Genomic DNA, 17941 nt, shown 5'->3' with positions numbered 1-17941 from the left:
GGAAATAATTGGATTCCTCCACCTCGTTCGATATGAATTTATTCATCCTGAGGGTATAATCCAAACTTATGTTGGATATTGGGCTAGGTTAGATTTTAGTCGATCCAAACAAAATTTAATTTTACATCAACTCAAATTCAAAAAAATCATTCAAAAATAATTTCATTTTACACTTAATCTAACTTAACTTGAACTTTGCATATTTGAATAAGTTCAAATTCAACTCATTTATAAAAATAAAATCTTGTTTACAACAATATATCTCAGAGCAGGTGTAAATGTAAAATTCATGTATAGATATGATACACATTGCACAGTTACTTGATGACAACACATTCACACTCTTAACTACAGAAATATTTCGATTATAAATTTAAAAAAAAAAAACTCTAAAAATAGAATAAATAAATGATGAGTAAATTTCTACTGAGGATCTTTTGGGCTTTGATCTGGTCCAGATCCACAATTATCTTCTCCCCCACTCTCTCGCTCTTGAGTGGCAGAAGCCAACTCATTGACCCGTCCCTCGCTATCCCCGGCGGCCTGGGCGGGCAGAGCCTGTGACGCTGCACTTGTTTGCTGTTCAGACACCAAGCTTGTAAGACCATTTTGCTTTAAATAATTCTCCAGAGGAAGGGTCGCCACTTGAAGGAGTCTCATCATGCTCACCCGATTTGACGACCCAGTTTGTGCGTCGTCTCGATCAGGATGGCAGTTCAAGTCGATCTGCCCCTTGCCAGCTTCTAACTCATTTGCAGACCTGGCTTCGTTCTCCGAAGGGTCAATGTGCGGTGAAGTATGCTTAGAATTGCTGTCTACTTCGGCTTCTACTTCTTCTTTGGGAGCCCAATTGATCGGTTGATTTCTCTGAGCAAACTCTGCTTCACGCTCAGATTGGCGCTTCTTCTTGCGCATCATGAGGGTCTTGAAACGGCGTTTGACTGTCATGCAGACGTTACATGTGCATGTAGGCTTGTGCTTGCCCTTCCCACTTGGGGGCTGAATGCAGACAATACATGAACAGCCAGGACGATGCCTTGGGTGTTTAGTTGTCGTTGCGACTGCAGCAGAGCCTGGGTCACCCGTGTTGTCCCCGAGTAGTGCCATGTTGGACAATCCGTCCAGACCAGAAGGTTCATTCTCTTGATTCGGCCTCTGACTTTTTTCCAGTCTCCGTTTTTTGAAATCTATGCAACAGTTCAATGCAATTGTATGGATATATCCAGGATTAACAGTCAACAAGTATACATCCGAGAACAACACTAGCAACAAAGTATGAGAACTTCTAACTACGCAGCCGCACATGACTTATTATTGTCAAACCAAGTTTGAGCTTGCTATTAGTCGCTTCAGTGAGCTTGCAAGCTCAAAGGTTGACTCAAGTAAATTATCATAAAAACACCACAACCCTTAAAATCTTATTTTCTAAATTTGAATTTGGGATAATTGTTATAATTTTTTTAAAAGTTACAAGATTTAAATGTAATTTTTCAAACCGAGCTCGAGTCAACCAATTTGTCTCAAGTTTGAACCATGAACTTTCCAATTCAGCGAGCTCAAACTCAAGCTTTGCCTTAATATCATCGTGCCAAACTCAAGCCAAACATTACTCAATTCAATTACCCCCCTATTTCCAACCAGCTACTTATCATGTAGAAGAACAAAGAGGAGCATAAACTTATGATTCATAAGACAATATGCATACAAAGCACTAAAATGGCCATAAAACTGTGGTACTTATCCCAAACTCATCATCTAAAAAGAAAAGACTCAACTCCACATGCATGAAATACAAGTCAGCCTCGCTGGCTACCCAAAATCTATATGCTTCTCTATTTTTTTACATGTTCCAAAGAAGAGACAGAAAAGTGCAAATATTTGGTCATCAAACAGAAATTCAGAATTGAATTCCTAAAATGCAACTCGAGTCTATAGAACTATTGTAATTTTCAACAAAAGGATTCCTCGTCCCTAGAGCTTAGTATAGATTTATTGAAAATGGAAGTGTATTTTACTTAAAGAGCAGTCTAGGTATGAAGACCTTGCAACAATCATATACATCGGAAAAGCAGAGATCCTGGCATCATACCCTTGTTTAGTCTGAGAAGGTTTTCCAGTTCGCCAGGAGTCAGTTCATCCGGTGCCGAACATGAACAACTGAGGAAAAGAAAGAATTAGCGTGAAAAATTTTGCTAAAGGCTCTTTTTTCTTACACAAGAAAAATAAAATAAAATAAAAATAAACTATTGTTTACCTAGTCTGATCCCAAGTATTATCCATACATGTCCACTTAGGTGGAAGAATAACATCAGCAGGCAACCTTCGCCATTTAGAACAACCATCACACTGAGTCCATTGCTCTGGTCCCCTGAACATCAAGCTTAATAATTCAAGAATAAAAGATACAGACCCTCTCCAGAAAAAATTACAGAAACAAACAATTGCATTAGGATGTGTGATAAGTTGGCCATCCTATATCTCAAGAGTAACTGGAACCATGATAGGAAGTGACAATTTTGTACACCAATTTTTGAGAGAGTTCACAAGCAGTGTTTACTGAAAGAAAATGTTTAACATTTTCAACACTACCTAAATAATTTCTATAAAGCACCGTAAAATTCAGAAAAAAAAAAAAAAAAAAAAACTCTAGATAATATAGTTTTCTATTGTGCTAAAGAAATCCCAGTACCTATACGTCCAGGCAGCTTTCAGAAATTTGCATATTTATTCATTTCTTATTGGGTTAAATGTGCAGAGCATTACATCAAACAAAGAATTGTTCAATTACACAAATTCTCACCCATTTGCACGTACTACAAAAATGCTCCTCTTCCCAAAAACTGGGGGATCCTGCACCCCAAAAAATGTATAATAAAAGAAAGTTAGTGTTCAAGGTACTGACAAAACAAAAAAAAAAAAATCAAATTCAATCAGCGGCTCATCCTTGAACAACAAGACTGAACTCATACTTCAAAGTTTCTGAAAGGGATGAAGATAAAGGAAAATTTTTAGAAATGATACAGTCACATAAATGACAGTAAAATATATTTTTTGATGAATGGGTAAGTCCTTGATATTCTATCTCAAAAGTCCTATTGAACCAAAGGACCAATGCAAATCTGACAAGCTTTGTATGAAAGAAGTTATCAAGAACAAGGTGCCTGCTAGTGTGATAAATATGTTGGGAGCAGTGATGTATGGAATATCAAAGTTCATTGTACTAATTAATTTTCATCATTTACTGGTATAATCAACACTTTGGTACCATAATCTATCTCTGCTATAAAGACACAGGAAAGCATCACATGTATATCTGCTATATATTAGGATCAATCAGGCATTGATTGCTGATCTTTTGATGTACATAAAGACATGCATGTGTATATTCTTTAGTAATTACATGACAAAATTAAAATAAAATCAACTAACAGGTGGGTAATATGAGAAAATATTCAATTCTTATGGGTAGCACATAGATATTTCTGCAAAGGTAAACTAATTTGCTAATGTTGCCTAATGAGGGGAATAATTTATTCCCCAATCTTTCAATTCCAAATTTTGCATGTTTAGAAGGTATTACCCAGCCTGCTAGTAATGTCCATAGAATTTCTCTAAAAGGTGAGCTCAACTCCAAAATTTCAACAATTTGAATGGATAACTCACTCTCAAATAACAAGACTGTGCAACAACAACTAGGGGCTCGATATTGTATCAGAAAAGGGCCTTTTTTTTCTCTGGGTAAGCCTTAGAAGAAAAATTACCAGAAATATTGAATGACCAACCTGTGAAATATGAATATACTTTCATGAAAAATTGACCAATTGGTGATCAAAAGTGAGAAGCTCTTCTATAAGGGGAAAAGTAAATGCATCAAGTGGATGAGGGAGGATCCCAAACATCATAATGATCAAAAACACCAGCAAAATGGCTTACTTCATATTCTTCAAAAACATGGTCTTCAATTGTGATAATGCTGGGCGTGACACTGGGGGGAGGACAGAGCATATCCTGTGCCTCTTCCCAAGTAAGTTTGAGCTCCAAAGCATCTAGTCTATCCATGAGCAATCTCTTACTTTTTGTCCCAATATTTCGAGATCTTTTTCTTTCTGGTACAAGCATTGAAGGCAGCAGCAAACTCTCCCTTGTCTTATCTTCGTACTTCTCAGATTTAAGCCAATTAATATTACCAGGAGTGGAGTTCAGATGTTTGGACAGCGCATTTAGGTGGGCATCAGAGCTTCCCTTTAGTGACTGAAGAACGCCAGAGTAACCACTTATTATAGAAAGGTTCTCAAAAACACCCGAAAAGAAACTTTCACTTGAATGACCGCCATTAGGAATGGCAGAAGGTTGAATATCCTGTTTATTTGATAATTGTATATTAACATTATATGATCAAGTTCCCTACTACAAAGATTGACTGTGAATTTTACCTGTATTGCAACAGAGTTTGATGCTTTACGAAATCCCATAACAAGCTTTCCTTCCGGATCCATACGGCTAAATGTCACTGCAGTAAGGTCAGATAAAATGACAAAAATACTAACAAAACCAGGTCACAAACAATACCAAAATAATTAGAAATAAAAATAACAACAAAAACTACAGAAAATTAGCTGGGCCTATTGCATGAAAGTATTTGATGAAACATATAATATAATCAGCAAGTAAATAAAATCAATTTGATTATTAGCAATATTAAAACATACCAGTATCTCCAGCTTGCAACTGCATGGACTGTATGCAAGGAGTCACTCCCTCCAAAACATACATCCTGCTGTTATTATTGGGCCAAAATCTGAACTGAAAGACCCATTCCTTACCCTTCACATCTTGAATCCTCAGAGGCAGGCCCTCTGGTTGAGAGATAGGTGGAAAATATGCCTGCATTGTTGTTCATTTTAAAATAATTTAAAGGAAAAATTATCAATGAAAAAGAAGTTATTATAAATCTGTTTCTTAGCTGAAATTAAGTATAATTAAAACTTACTTCAGCGCATGCTTTAGGAAGAACCAAACGGCCAATGCGACCGGCATCACTGGCACTTAAAACCTTTTCAAACAGAGGAACAATAGTAGAATTTGAGCTTTAATAGGATGTTGTCAAGGATGAGACTGTTTGAGATAGCAGAAAACTACAAAGATAACCGAACTTCTACATTGAAGCAGTCACAGATTTATTTTCAACTGATAATTGTAGAAAAAAGGATACTCTCCAGATATTTGCTGCAATTCCTGGTCTGTAATCCTGGGCCAATAGCGAGGAAGCAACTGACTCCTGCCTCGTCCTTCAACAGGTGGCCTAGCTACACGAATTTGGGATAAACCAATATTTGCCTCTGAATTTGTGGAAACGGCTAACTTTGGAGGCTTAGGCAAAAGATGGTAAGCCCTAGTTCCTTGTTGAATTACAGAAGATGACTTATTTTGTTCCTTATCATCAACAACACAAGGAAAAAGATTCGAGTTTCCTCCAGAAGAACCAAGGGTGATGCTTAAGTTCGTCTGTGCTAGTGATTCATAAATATCTTTTGCCTCCGTATTTTCCTTAGAGATATCTGGCTTGGCTGCTTCCTCCAGTTTCATTTTACCAGAAGACTCATCTGTGTCATCACTTTGAAATTGAAGCAAGTGTCTCAGCCCCACACCGTTTGAAGTACTGCCCATCTGCATAAGCTTCATTTTTTCAGCACCCACTTGGTTGTCCACAGACACGGGTTGTAAATCACTGGCATTATCAACCCTTAGGGTGCCAAATCCGTTGGGCTTTTCATCACCATCCAGCTACATAAATATAAGCTCATCAGCACCTTAATGTTACAATTTAATTCCTTAAAGTCAAGCATTGTTCATAACCATTTGATATAAGCAAAGAAAGTCATTCATCAGCATCCATCTGGCACAAAGATGCATATAAATGAAATTCGGAAGTAGGAACTATAAACTACCACCATTGGAAGACAAGGTAGGTTTAACCTAACACTTTAAACACTGATAATGAAAATGTGCAATGGACTTATAGGAATGCACCTTTGCAGACTTGTTTGACAGAAAGACAGAAAAAAAACCATTATCATATCAAGAAACACACTTTTATATGCTATATATTGGTAAATCACTTCTAGACAGCATATATTAGCACATATAGAGTAAATTGATCTTACAAAATCAAGTCCTGATTTTTTTGCACAGTCTAAACAGCTGACACCCCCGCTATCAAGAAGCTCAATTAAAGACCTGGAAGCAATGCATCCACAATGGAGACGCTGCCAGCGTAAAATCAATTACATAATATAACTTAATATTAGTTTACATCAATGAAGAAGGAAAGGAAATATGTACAAGTTCTTATACTGTTTTTTCTTGCCTTGCCACATGGGCAGCACTCTCTCCAACCTGACTCCTTCGAGTGAAACACGTCACAGAAAATTGACTGCTCAAATGCAGACCTACAAGATATACAAACGCCAAGCTATGATCAATAAGTACCACCAATGGTTGATTATTCACATTCGTAAAATGTGATTGTAGCCGTAAATTTAGTTTAACTGATGAAGTATAACCATTTTGATATCTTAATTTAATTCATTCAAGACTTCTTTTAAATGGAAAACAGATGAATATAACAAATCAATCCAAGCAGTCAACCAATTCATTTTGAATCAAACACAGAAATAAACAGCACATACAACGTAACAAGAATATCCATAAATATGTTTAAAATAAGTAAGAAAGCAAATGGCCAAGCGAAACACTATTCATGTATAATAAGCTCGATCAAGCAACTGTCCGTACAATTCAAGGCTGCTATTGCAAAATTTTACTATGAAAATATAAGAAGAGAGAAAGAAATGCAAATCACCAGCACTTATCACACAGAACAGCGAATTCGCCGGATCGCAGAGCCCAACCTTTTCTCCACTCGACGGAAGTGGCCGCTCCACACACCTCATTCATGCAAGTTCTCGACTCCATAATTTTATCTTCAGCTCAATTTGCAAATTTCACCAAAATAATTCGATATATACAAAACAAATGCCTCACAATCCCTCTTTCAATAACGCATCACAAAAGATCACCAAATCAGTCAACTAAATCCACAGCTTCACTCACATGAAACCACAAGCTACAAAAAGTAAACAACCTCTTGCTGACCTCAATAACTGTTAAACGACAGAGCGAGTAACTTCACACGTTACGCTCAACCTCCATATCTGATTCCTCCGACTGTCGTTTTCTCCGCCGTTTCTTTTCCTTTCCACAGCTTCAATTAAAACCGTTGACAATCAATCACGATAACTACGACGTCGTTTAAAGACTGAATCGGCGATGAGATGAAAGAGAATAACATGTGTGCATGCATAAGAAACAGAAACAAGAGAGAGAGAAGAAGAAGCCTTTGGTAACATTCAAAATGCATGCACGATGATGCTTCAAGACTCGGCGAACTCTCTCGTTCTCTTTTGGTGTTTTCCCACTCACTCACCCTCTAATTTTTCTTTTTGTCCGATTTTTAAATAAAAAATTTTCAAATTTTAAACACGTATTTACGAATATCCTTCTCTTAATCGCAACTTCTTCAGTCACATACACGCCCCGTCAGTGACGAGACGGAACGGGCGAGATAGCGAGTGGATTTAATTTATAAGATTAAGCTCGTGTCATAAGGTAAAGTATAAAAATACGGCGTGTGACAGCACCGTAAAGTGCGCCACTAGGTGGCTTTGGCATCCCACAGCATCTGCATTTCGCATGCAATGAGGATCAGATAAGGAAAAGACTAAAATACCTGTTCAATCTGGACCGCCCAACGGAGATTTACATCCACGTGTAGGTTTAAGCAACTGTGATATATATTTAATTTTTGGTGGGCTGAGGTGATTTATGAAGTCATAGTATTAGGTGATGATGTGAGGTATCTTAGAACTGCAATAATACCTACCACAATGAAAGGGAAAAGATAACACACGCGCCACAACAGCAGAGCAGGCTCACACGTGGAAGGACGGAATAGTTAGAATGCTGTTGGGCTATGATTAATCAGAATGATGATTGATTATTGCTCACGAATTAGTGACGGCCATGATGTTTACCAAAGTTTGCCAATTGCACGTTACATTGCAACGAATTTGCTGAAAATACATAAAATATATAATGATATGTATATATATATTTAAACAGCTAAGAGGGGTGGTTGCGGTCAAAATTCAAGATAAAATTTTAGCTTGTCTAATTTTGACTTTGGTTCAAGATCAACATTTGTTTTTTTTTAAGATTTTTTTTTCTTTAATATTAAACGAGTATTTTACTGTAGTGTTTAACTTTTTTAATTAATGTTGATTAATAATCTAATTATTCTTAAAAAAGAAAAAACTAGCAAACATTCACACCAAAAAAAGTCCATCCTTATACAATTTTAAAAGCAATGATCTTATACCCAAAAATAGTGCATACAAGATTAACACTTGATAGCTGGGCAATTCCACTGTGCCGAACCTCTACACCCATGACAATTTGTGCTAAATGGACCCTATTAAAAATATAGAGAAACGTATTAAGGAGTTCCATGAAGTTGGGTGTTAGATGCAGGCATTTTATTGGTTTCGGCAGGCTGAGTGAATGATAAACACCCAAACAATGGTTAATCTTGCCGTTGAAGGAAAAAAGTCGCTTACTCCATTTTCTTTCATAATGAAAGATTAGGACAATTTCTTTGCCTATTATTGGTTCACTGATATATAACATCAAGGGGAAATTGGCTACTCTGTGCTGCAATTTCTTTTGTAAAAATGATTCTTTGAATGGTTTGCTTATTGAAATTTAAAATTCTTATGGCAGGTGGATCCAAACAGGCAACTCTGGATACAAAGCAACGGTCAATGCTCCATTGTTTGTTAATATAGGTGATGAAATATCGGTGGACACAAGAACAGGGCAATATATGAGCCCTGCATAAGTCTAGCTTTTGGAGATTTCTTTCATCAAATCTTTGTCCTTTGCTATCAGTTAGCAGCATGTTCCATGTTCAATGATGCTCATAGAGATGTACATCAGGCGTAGCTAGCGATTTAGACAACTAATTTATTGATTAATCAATCGGATAAATATAGTAATTGAATGGAACAACTTTCTTCCCATTCCTAGGAATGCATTTGAGTTGAGCTAATCTTGGACTGGGCTCAAACTCATCGAGCTAATCTTTCTTCAATTCAAGCTCAGCATGTTCAAGTTAAATACCAAGTAGAGTTTATTTCAATTTGAATCGATTCCTACCAATTCATAAGGCACCCGATGAGACAATACACCTTGTTTCATTGCAGCACCATAGACAAGGCCTGCACCCGAACATCTTTTCTTTTGGTTTAACTTGTTAATTAGAATGTTATAGGATGTTCTACTTGGGATCTTACCATGTTCATTCATCAGAATCACAACTAGTAATGCATCGTCCACCTTCCCCTGTTGGCAAAACGCCTGAATCACATTATTAAAGGTAACCATCCGGGGAACATGCCCCATTCTAACCATATGCTGCAGACAGATCAAAGCCTTATTGGTTTTATCTCCCACACAAAGAGCTCTAATCAACATGCTGTAGCTACCACGGTCCATGTTGAAATTCATTTTCTCAAACACTTGGTAGGCATTTTCCGACAAGTCTTGATCTTCCCATGATTCAATGCATAGCCCTCTTAGTAAAGCCTTCATCATCCTCCCATCAACTTCAATTCCCAAATCAACCATTTCCTTAAAAGTTCTAAATGCTGCCCTTGTTTCTCCCCATTTCAATAGCCCATGTAACAAGGTGCTATAACTTATATTATCAGGCACACAATTTCTCTCCTTCATAAGCTTCAACACACCAAAACCCTCTAGTGGCCTGCCCTCCTTACAATACCCATTAAAAAGGGTGTTGAAACTGACCACATTTGGTTTCAATCCCATCTCCATAGCTTCATTAAGCAACTCCACTGCCTCATTAGACCTACCGACTTTACAAAAACCATCCATAACAATTGTGTACGAATATATATCAGGTTTCATAAAATCCTTCTTCATATTCATCAACATCTCATATGCTTCCTCCACCCTTCCCACATAACACAAACCTTTCATCAAACAATTATAAGTCTGAATACTTGGTTTGCACCCAACTCTGTCCATGACTTGAAGAACCTCAAAAGCTTTCTGCAACCTGCCACTCGTGCATAACGACTTTATAAAAATGGTAAAAGTTGCAACATTTGGACTAAAACCTTTCTCAACCATGCCATTTAGAACCTTTCCTGCCTCAACTAGATTGTTTTTCTTGCAATAACACCTCAGCATGATGGAGAATGTCCAAGAATCAGGCGCCAACCCATGAGATGACATTTCAGAGTAAAGCTTCAAAGCAATTTCTATCTCATTTTCTGTTACTAAAGCCATGAGCAAATCATTAAAATCAGATACGGTTAAATTTCTACCATCCCTTTTGATGCTACCGAAGATACCTATTTTATCTTTGATAGCATCCAGGAACTTCTGTACTTGCAATCCATGAGGGTTCTCTTTAAAGTCCAAGCTTTCTTGTTCTTCTTTGACGATAAAGCCATTTTGTTTATCAATGAAATTTGAGCATAAACTGTGACAGTTGAGCGTATGTAATTGTTTCTGTACTGTAGTTAATGACTCTATTGCAAAGACAGGAAGCTTGACGGGGTGGAGTTCGTTGTGGTTCTGGTTTTTTATAGAGGAGTTGGTGAAGACAAAGGAAGTGCGACGCCCAGAAGATTGAAGAGGCTGCGAGGTTGGCGAAAATGGAAAAGGCATCATTCTGATCAGGCTCTGGAGATACGGGCTGAATTGTTAATTTGTCAAGTCCATGACATTAATCACTAGTAGACGACAAGACGATTATAGTTCAATCCACCGTATGACAGTCGGCTATCCCTTGAAGTAATACACTTCATAATCTTAAGTTAATTGTCTCTGTAATTAAAAACTTGAACAATAAAAACCCTCTAACTACAAAGAGATCTAAATTCATATAAACAGGGGTGGATTGGATCAATGTTCGATTCAGCTCAAATCATCTTGTTGTGTCAACATTTTCACATCGAAACTTGTCTCATCAGTGATTTTCTTTTTATCATTGACAATTCTTCTTATAATTATGTATCATCTTCTACAATAATTTTTTTCTTTTTTGATGGGTTGGATAAATTGAATTTGATATTTAGTTGCTTGTGCTTATATTAGAGACGATAATTTTGATTTGAATTTAGGGTCTTTGACTATAATAGAAAAAAGATTTTTTTGATAAAAACAAAGAAGAGGATGAAGATATATGTATCTCATCTTCATCCCTGTTCTTTTATATTAATATTTTTTTTAAACATTAACATGTCTTTATAAATTTAAGTTATTTGTACTTTTTAAATTTATTTATGTTTTTATTATGTATATTAAAATAATTAATACACGATATTTATCACATATAAAATAATAGATTGATTTTAATTTGATTTAATTTTATTATTTAATATATTTATAATGTATGTAAATGGTAAAATTGAACTCAAACTAATTTTTTTTTCAAATTTAGTTGGTTCAAATTTTCTCGTCCAACCAAATGAAGGATCTTGCGTATGAATCAAAATAAATCTATATAAATTCTTGAGTGCATCCATATAGTCTGATTAATTACATTATTTCACAAAAACAAAAGGTACGGAAATATGGTAGGAAACTGATCATAAAAACCGCTCAGAGGCGCAGAGATCTGCTGAAGGCCTTCAAATACATGGGATTTTTGGGTTCCACTGCTTCCTTTCTTCCTCTATTCTTGTTACTACTCTTCTTAACAACAAGCGATTTCAGCATTTTCTTCAAAACCTTGCCGAACCCAGAACCACCACGGCGCCGCCTTTGTTGTACTCCCACCTGCGACTGCGCCTTTGGTGCGACGTCGAGCGAGGGCAACGGTGCTCGCAATTTGGCCTGACCCACACTCGGCTCTGAAAAGCTCCGGCGGAGTATCGCTTGATTAAGTTGCACTTCGAACGAAAGTCTCTCAAACTGATCCAGCAACGTGCTCTGTTCATCGCCAAACCTCCTCAAAACAACTGCCATTTCGTCCATGCCGCTCTTGCTCTTGCTTTTGTTGTCAGTGAAAGCCGTTCTCATATATGTCCACTTCTACAAGAGAAGATGTGAGGTGGAAGATTTGAAGATTCTTTTATGATTCTCTGACTGTCTATCTCCCTGTCCATTTGTTTCAAATAATTAATAAGCAACAACAATCTCCATGAATTCACCGCAGGGACTTCAATTTTGGGAAAAAGTTTTATTTTCAAGGTTAAAGACGAATTATTTAAGCCAGAATTGTCAGTCTTTATGCTTTATGCTTTCTTGTGAGGCACAAATTATGTTTTATTCCCCTACATTTGCTCTCTTTTTTGAGAGGCTTGTCTTTTACAAAAGTTACCGTAATCTAATACTTTTTTTTTTTTACTATTGGTTTGTTTTCCATTTTGTCAAAATATCTGGTAGTATTTCATTGACATAGAGTCGGATTCAATCTCAGGGTAAGGCTAGTTGAAAATTGGTTTAAATATAAAAAAGTAAATTTTAGATTAACAAATTGAGATTTAAACTCAATTTTAAAATAATTTAATTTTAAATTTGATTTGAGTCAATTCAGACTTCACTTATTTATGGAAACAAATTCAATTATTAACTTAAAGTCAATTTGTTCGATTTGAGTTACAATTTAAAATGGAATAACTAAAATTAAATGTAATTTTAAATGAAAAGATAGAAAGACAAGTATTTTAACTCTCAATTTACTAGATAATAGCAAAATTTTCCCCTCATTAAGGGTTGTTCTTTAATAAAGAGTGACATCTTATTTTTGGGATGGATTTAAATCAAGTAAAATAAAATTTGAATAAGAGTCAACTAAGCTCAAGTTTAGTTCGAATTTAAGATGACCAACTCAAGCAAAAACTCAATTTACTCAAGTTGGTGAAAACTAAAGACAAAGGATAAAATTTGCCAAAAAGAAGAGAATTTGTCAAAGAATTAGAAAAAGAGAAAGAATTGCTAGTGGGTGAACTCCAATTAATTTTATATAATATAAGTGAAATAGATGGTATATAAATGTGGTGAATTAAACAGCCAATTAGTTTTATATAATATAAGTTTTAATCTTTATATTTAAAGTATTTTTAAATACAAGTAAAACTATCACCTCATCTCTATTTGGCTATTAGAATAATAGGGTTTCAAATTTGTCGGTGGGCTGAAAGCCAATGCCCAGACCATGAATAGGCCCAATTGGCAACAGAGTCAGCCTATTGATTTTCTACATCCGCAGGCCCATGCTTGATTTACCCGCGAAAACCCTAGGTAGTTCATTTTCTTCTTCAATTTCACCTGAAAACAGTCTGAACCCTGAAATTTTGTTTAATTTTTAGTTATTATTTTATTTGTTGCTTCGATTCTATTCAACTGCGTCAACCCAAAGCTCAGATGTATCTAAATTTACTCGACGGATTCTAACTTCACAGGAAGATGAGTTTCTGTGATCTGTTCCTGGGACCGAGAATTGCTACAAATTCTAGAGATTTCGTTTCCGCGGATCTGAATAGAAGAATAATAATTTGTTAGATTTTGTATTGTAATGGATAAAAATGTAATTCTTGCAGTGTTCTTATTGCTTTTCATTGCTGCCGCCGATGTTTCCAGTGCTAAATTTCGCCACTTAGCTGCGGTGGATCCAAACGATAATTCCGCCAAGACTAAGGTAAGATTTTATTATTTTTATTATTATTTTTTTTGTTTTTGATAACAAAACAACGTAATTGAGTTTTTTTTATAAATTTTTTCTGTTAGGTTTCGGGTGCTAATAAACCGGTTGAATCTCGTAATGAGAAGGCAGAGACAGTGGATACAAAAGAGTTGAATAAACCGGATTTGGTGAGTCCAGTTCCTCCTAATGAAACAAATGATAGTAGTAAAGGTTCTATTAATACGGATTCAGTGAATCCGACTGTTGAAAACGGAACCATCGCTAACCCAGACGGTTCCAATAATACAGATAACTCTAAGAATTCTAAGATTTCTAATGGGAAGGATTTTGCAATGAGTCATAGTGGTGAGGAACAGAGTATGAAAAATTCCAGTGATAAGGTTGTGAATCCTCAAGTTGAAGTAACGGACAATGGGAAGAATGAGCGAACCAATCACGAGAAGAATGGGGAAACTGATAATCGCAAAAATGATGGAACAGAAAACAGGAAGAAGGATGGAATAGAAAGTGGGAAGAAGGGAACGGATAGTGACAAGGAGGGAATAGATAGTGGGAAGGACAGAACAGATAATGGGAAGGACGGAACAGATAGTGAGAAGGACAGAACAAAAGAGAATAATAATGAGTATAAAAGGGTTTCAGAGTCTGGGGTTGATGAAACTTGTACAGGGTTAGCTAATTATTGCAGTGACTCAAATGGGCTGATCGCCTGTATTCAGAGTTTTGATGCTGGTAATTCATATTTCTTTTTGGCCTTTTTTAAATTGGTTTATTAATTTCTTGCAACTTACTGGTCTTTTATTTCCTTTGGCTAAAAAGTTTGCTTGGTGTTGGAACCATTGAATAGAAAAATTGCTTTAGAATGTGTGATTGTTTTTCTCTAAGAGATTATGCAATTCTTGGAACTACTTTTATAGAATTTGATTTACAAGAATGAAGATAATTTTTTAATTTATCTGAGGATTAGTATAAAAGCATCTGAGCATAGTTAATTTAATATCAGGTTGTAAACAATGATGGAATAGTTATTCTGGGTATTAATGATTGCTCTAGACTGCACTTACTTGTGTTATAGCAGTCACTGCAATCTATCAGACAAATGATCTTTAGAACAAGAAGAAACACGTATTAGGAAGAGCTGAAGAGAAGAAGACCCCAATGCTCATATGGAAAGGAAATGGAAATTAACACAAGGCACTAAGTGGCCCCATTGTTTTAACAAATACAATGTGGAGGCTTGTTGGGTTTGGGGTTGCATAGTAGATAGTTCATTAAGTAGGTGGAAACACTTTAAAGCATTTCTTCTTCTTGACATATCAACATTTGAAGTTCTTCCTTCTATTTGTTGATTCCAGATCCTTGGTAGTTAATACAGTTCTCTTCAGTTTCCTGTACTATCTACTGTTTATTGCATGACCTATCTGGTTTAATCATTTAGAATATAACGTGGCCCTATCTACTGCTTTTGCTTCGTATTTTTCTTTTTTATCATTAATAGACAAAAAAATAACATTTAATACAAATACAAACTCGTGATTCCCTACTCTTGAAGCTGGTTTTCAATTTTGCCTTTTAGATAATGGTGTTTTATTTGGTACATTGTTTTGTGATTTTGGTCAAGCCTTATGTCCATTAATCATTCAGTTAAATGTTCCTTTTAATATGCAAATATGTGGAAAGCTCTCTGTATTTCTTAAGCATAGCATTTCTTCTTTTTGAAAGGAGGATCTATAGAAATTATTATGCTTAAGAATCAATATGATGAGCTAATTGTAATTTGCTCATGTTTTAGATATTGCATGGTATGAGTTATTGAGCCTGTTGAATCAAAGTTGAAGGGTTGGAGTATTTGGATGTGTTTCTGAAATGAATTTACTGTGAAAAGTGTATTTGCTTCACTGTCTTGAATATTATCATTATACTTCTGTTTCTGTGGTTCTTCCTGAATGCAATGATTTAGATATGCTAATAAATTTATTGTTCTTGTAGCTCTAGCTAAAGGTATCAAAGTGTTTCCGGGTAGCATATTAAATCTTATGCTATAAATGACTGGATAACGTAAATATTTGTTTTTAAATTAATAAGCCTTTTTTGTTCTTGCTGAATGATACATTGTAACCTGGACCTTGATGGATGATATACTTGAATAGAGTAGAATGATGGAAACAAACTTAAATCCATTTACTTGGGATTAAGGCTTTGTTGAGCTACATTGATTCACGGCATGATTCTGTTATCTTCTCTTCTTTCTTGAATTTCAGGAATTGCCATGGTTATCTGAGAATGCTACAAATGTGTTCATCCTAGGCTTTATTGCTATAATTTGGCTACTGGGCTGTATGGTTTATATGATGTCCCTTTATCATTGGGAGTGGGTGACTTGGTGGTACATTAATGTTTTGTTAAATATGGATTTGGTGAATTTAAATAGTTTGTTTAAAGAGCACATTTAGCTGAGACCTTCTGATTGCCTCAGTAATTTTTAATAATACTCTGTTATATTACGATCTATTGACAGGTTTTGTAGACAATATTGATTAATAACATCCATTTATATTCTTCCTTTTCTGGGACATATAAGCTCCCTGTGGATTTGATTCCAGAAAACAACATTTACAAATCCAAGAGAGTTAATCGGTTGAACTAGTTATTACTCACATTCATCTTATTCATCTATTAATGAGTTAGATGTTCTCATTTTTCATAAGTAGGGTCCGGACAATGGGCTGTACTTGTCCAAAATGAAGGAGAAAAGAATCTGACGGTGAATTTAACTGTTCCAACTGCCGCTGAAAATCCTCTCAAGCAACTAGAAATATCCAAACACCGAACCGAAAAGGTAACATATTTTGTCTGCTGATCTGCATTTTCTTCAGTGATATGATCTTTGGGTATAAGGTTCTAGCAAGTGTTGATCTGAGGTGTAGACTACAATCTGGATAAAAATAAAAAGAAAAAAACATATTGAAAATGAATGAAAATTGAGCTTGCTTGGGAACTTTCTGAGGTTACTGTGAAGACGTGGTCTTAATTGCAGTTGTTAATTTAGCTAGCCCAACTTGGAAAAAAGGTTAAGTGTTGCTACGACTTTTACAGAAAACATTGCTAAAATATTCATCAGCAAGAAGAGAAAGTTTTGATGAAGTATAGGAAATTATTCTGTGGCTGGATTTGGCTGAAACCTAATGTAAGGTCTTGATCTTGTTTTGCATGCTCAATTGATGATGCAACAAGATTAGAATCATTAATTTAAAAAGGATAGGTTTGACACTTTATTATATCAATTTAGGCATGATTGTTTATATTTCGTATTTCTGCTTTTGGATGATCTGCAAAGTATGCTTATGCACTGCTCTTTTCTCTGGGAAACTTTATTGACTGCTGGTTTATATGCATGGTTTCACCGTTTCTTTGTCTGATTTTAGATAAACATCTCATCAACCATTGGCAAGAGCAACAAAGTGATATTTAAAACTAGATTGGGCGAATGTGTGCTTCACATGAAATCTCTTATATCTAGAGAAAACTTTTTCATGTACCTCCCTACATATGACAACATATTGACCCCCATCAATGGTGCCTACTTCCTGATTCTGTCTGTTATAATTTTCGGAGTGACATGGGCTTGCTGCAAGTTGAAGAAGAGGAGACAGCATGATGGAGTCCCGTATCAAGAACTTGAAATGGGATTGCCTGAATCTGTTTCAACTACCAATGTGGAAACAGCCGAAGGTTGGGATGAAGGATGGGATGACGACTGGGATGACAATAATGCAGTCAAGTCTCCTGGACCACGTAGGGGAAACATTTCAGCCAACGGCCTTACTGCTAGGTCTACAATTAAAGATGGTTGGGAACATGGCTGGGATGATTAGGATTTACAACAGAAAACTATATATGAGGTTTCGACCAGGAAAGTGAACAAGAAGGAGAAAAAGAGAAAGAAAGATTTACAGAAAATTAGGAGATGAAACAATAGAATCTAAATCATCCACTCAAGTAGTGAATACTGCCAAGTGCTCAGTAAGGCGCTTTTAACTTCTGCACTTTGTAATTGTTATTGACTCTGTTTGATCTGTAATTATTATTGCTTCATCATGCTAGAATAGTCTCTGAAAATATGATTTTTTTTTTTTTTGGTGTCAA

General features: G+C 35.8%; 3 protein-coding genes across 3 annotated transcripts; 1 reads left to right on the top strand and 2 right to left on the bottom strand.

Moving 5' to 3' along the window:
• Positions 1-202: 202 nt before the first annotated feature.
• Positions 203-7653, bottom strand: LOC123224964 (B3 domain-containing transcription repressor VAL2-like). Its single transcript, XM_044648774.1, has 12 exons — positions 6863-7653; positions 6368-6449; positions 6165-6266; positions 5213-5784; positions 4991-5087; positions 4710-4884; positions 4434-4510; positions 3934-4359; positions 2801-2850; positions 2255-2368; positions 2090-2157; positions 203-1187 (listed from the first exon to the last, which is right to left on the bottom strand). The coding sequence occupies exons 1-12, from the start codon at positions 6973-6975 to the stop codon at positions 424-426; spliced, it is 2640 nt and encodes an 879-aa protein (XP_044504709.1). The 5' UTR covers positions 6976-7653; the 3' UTR covers positions 203-423.
• A 1599-nt stretch (positions 7654-9252) lies between these two features.
• LOC123224008 (pentatricopeptide repeat-containing protein At3g04760, chloroplastic-like) lies at positions 9253-10812 on the bottom strand. Its single transcript, XM_044647493.1, has one exon. It carries the CDS (start codon positions 10810-10812, stop codon positions 9253-9255), a length of 1560 nt encoding a protein of 519 aa, XP_044503428.1.
• Positions 10813-13393: 2581 nt separating this feature from the next.
• On the top strand, positions 13394-17941 carry LOC123223811. The gene is made up of 4 exons (XM_044647199.1): positions 13394-13789; positions 13879-14527; positions 16507-16634; positions 17221-17941. Exons 1-4 carry the CDS (start codon positions 13667-13669, stop codon positions 17668-17670), a joined length of 1350 nt encoding a protein of 449 aa, XP_044503134.1. The 5' UTR covers positions 13394-13666; the 3' UTR covers positions 17671-17941.

This window comes from Mangifera indica, chromosome 1, assembly GCF_011075055.1.
Source record: "Mangifera indica cultivar Alphonso chromosome 1, CATAS_Mindica_2.1, whole genome shotgun sequence".
NCBI classification, from domain to species: Eukaryota; Viridiplantae; Streptophyta; class Magnoliopsida; order Sapindales; family Anacardiaceae; genus Mangifera; species Mangifera indica.
The sequence above is the reverse complement of the archived record's forward strand: the minus strand, read 5'-3'. Positions and strand labels throughout refer to the sequence as shown.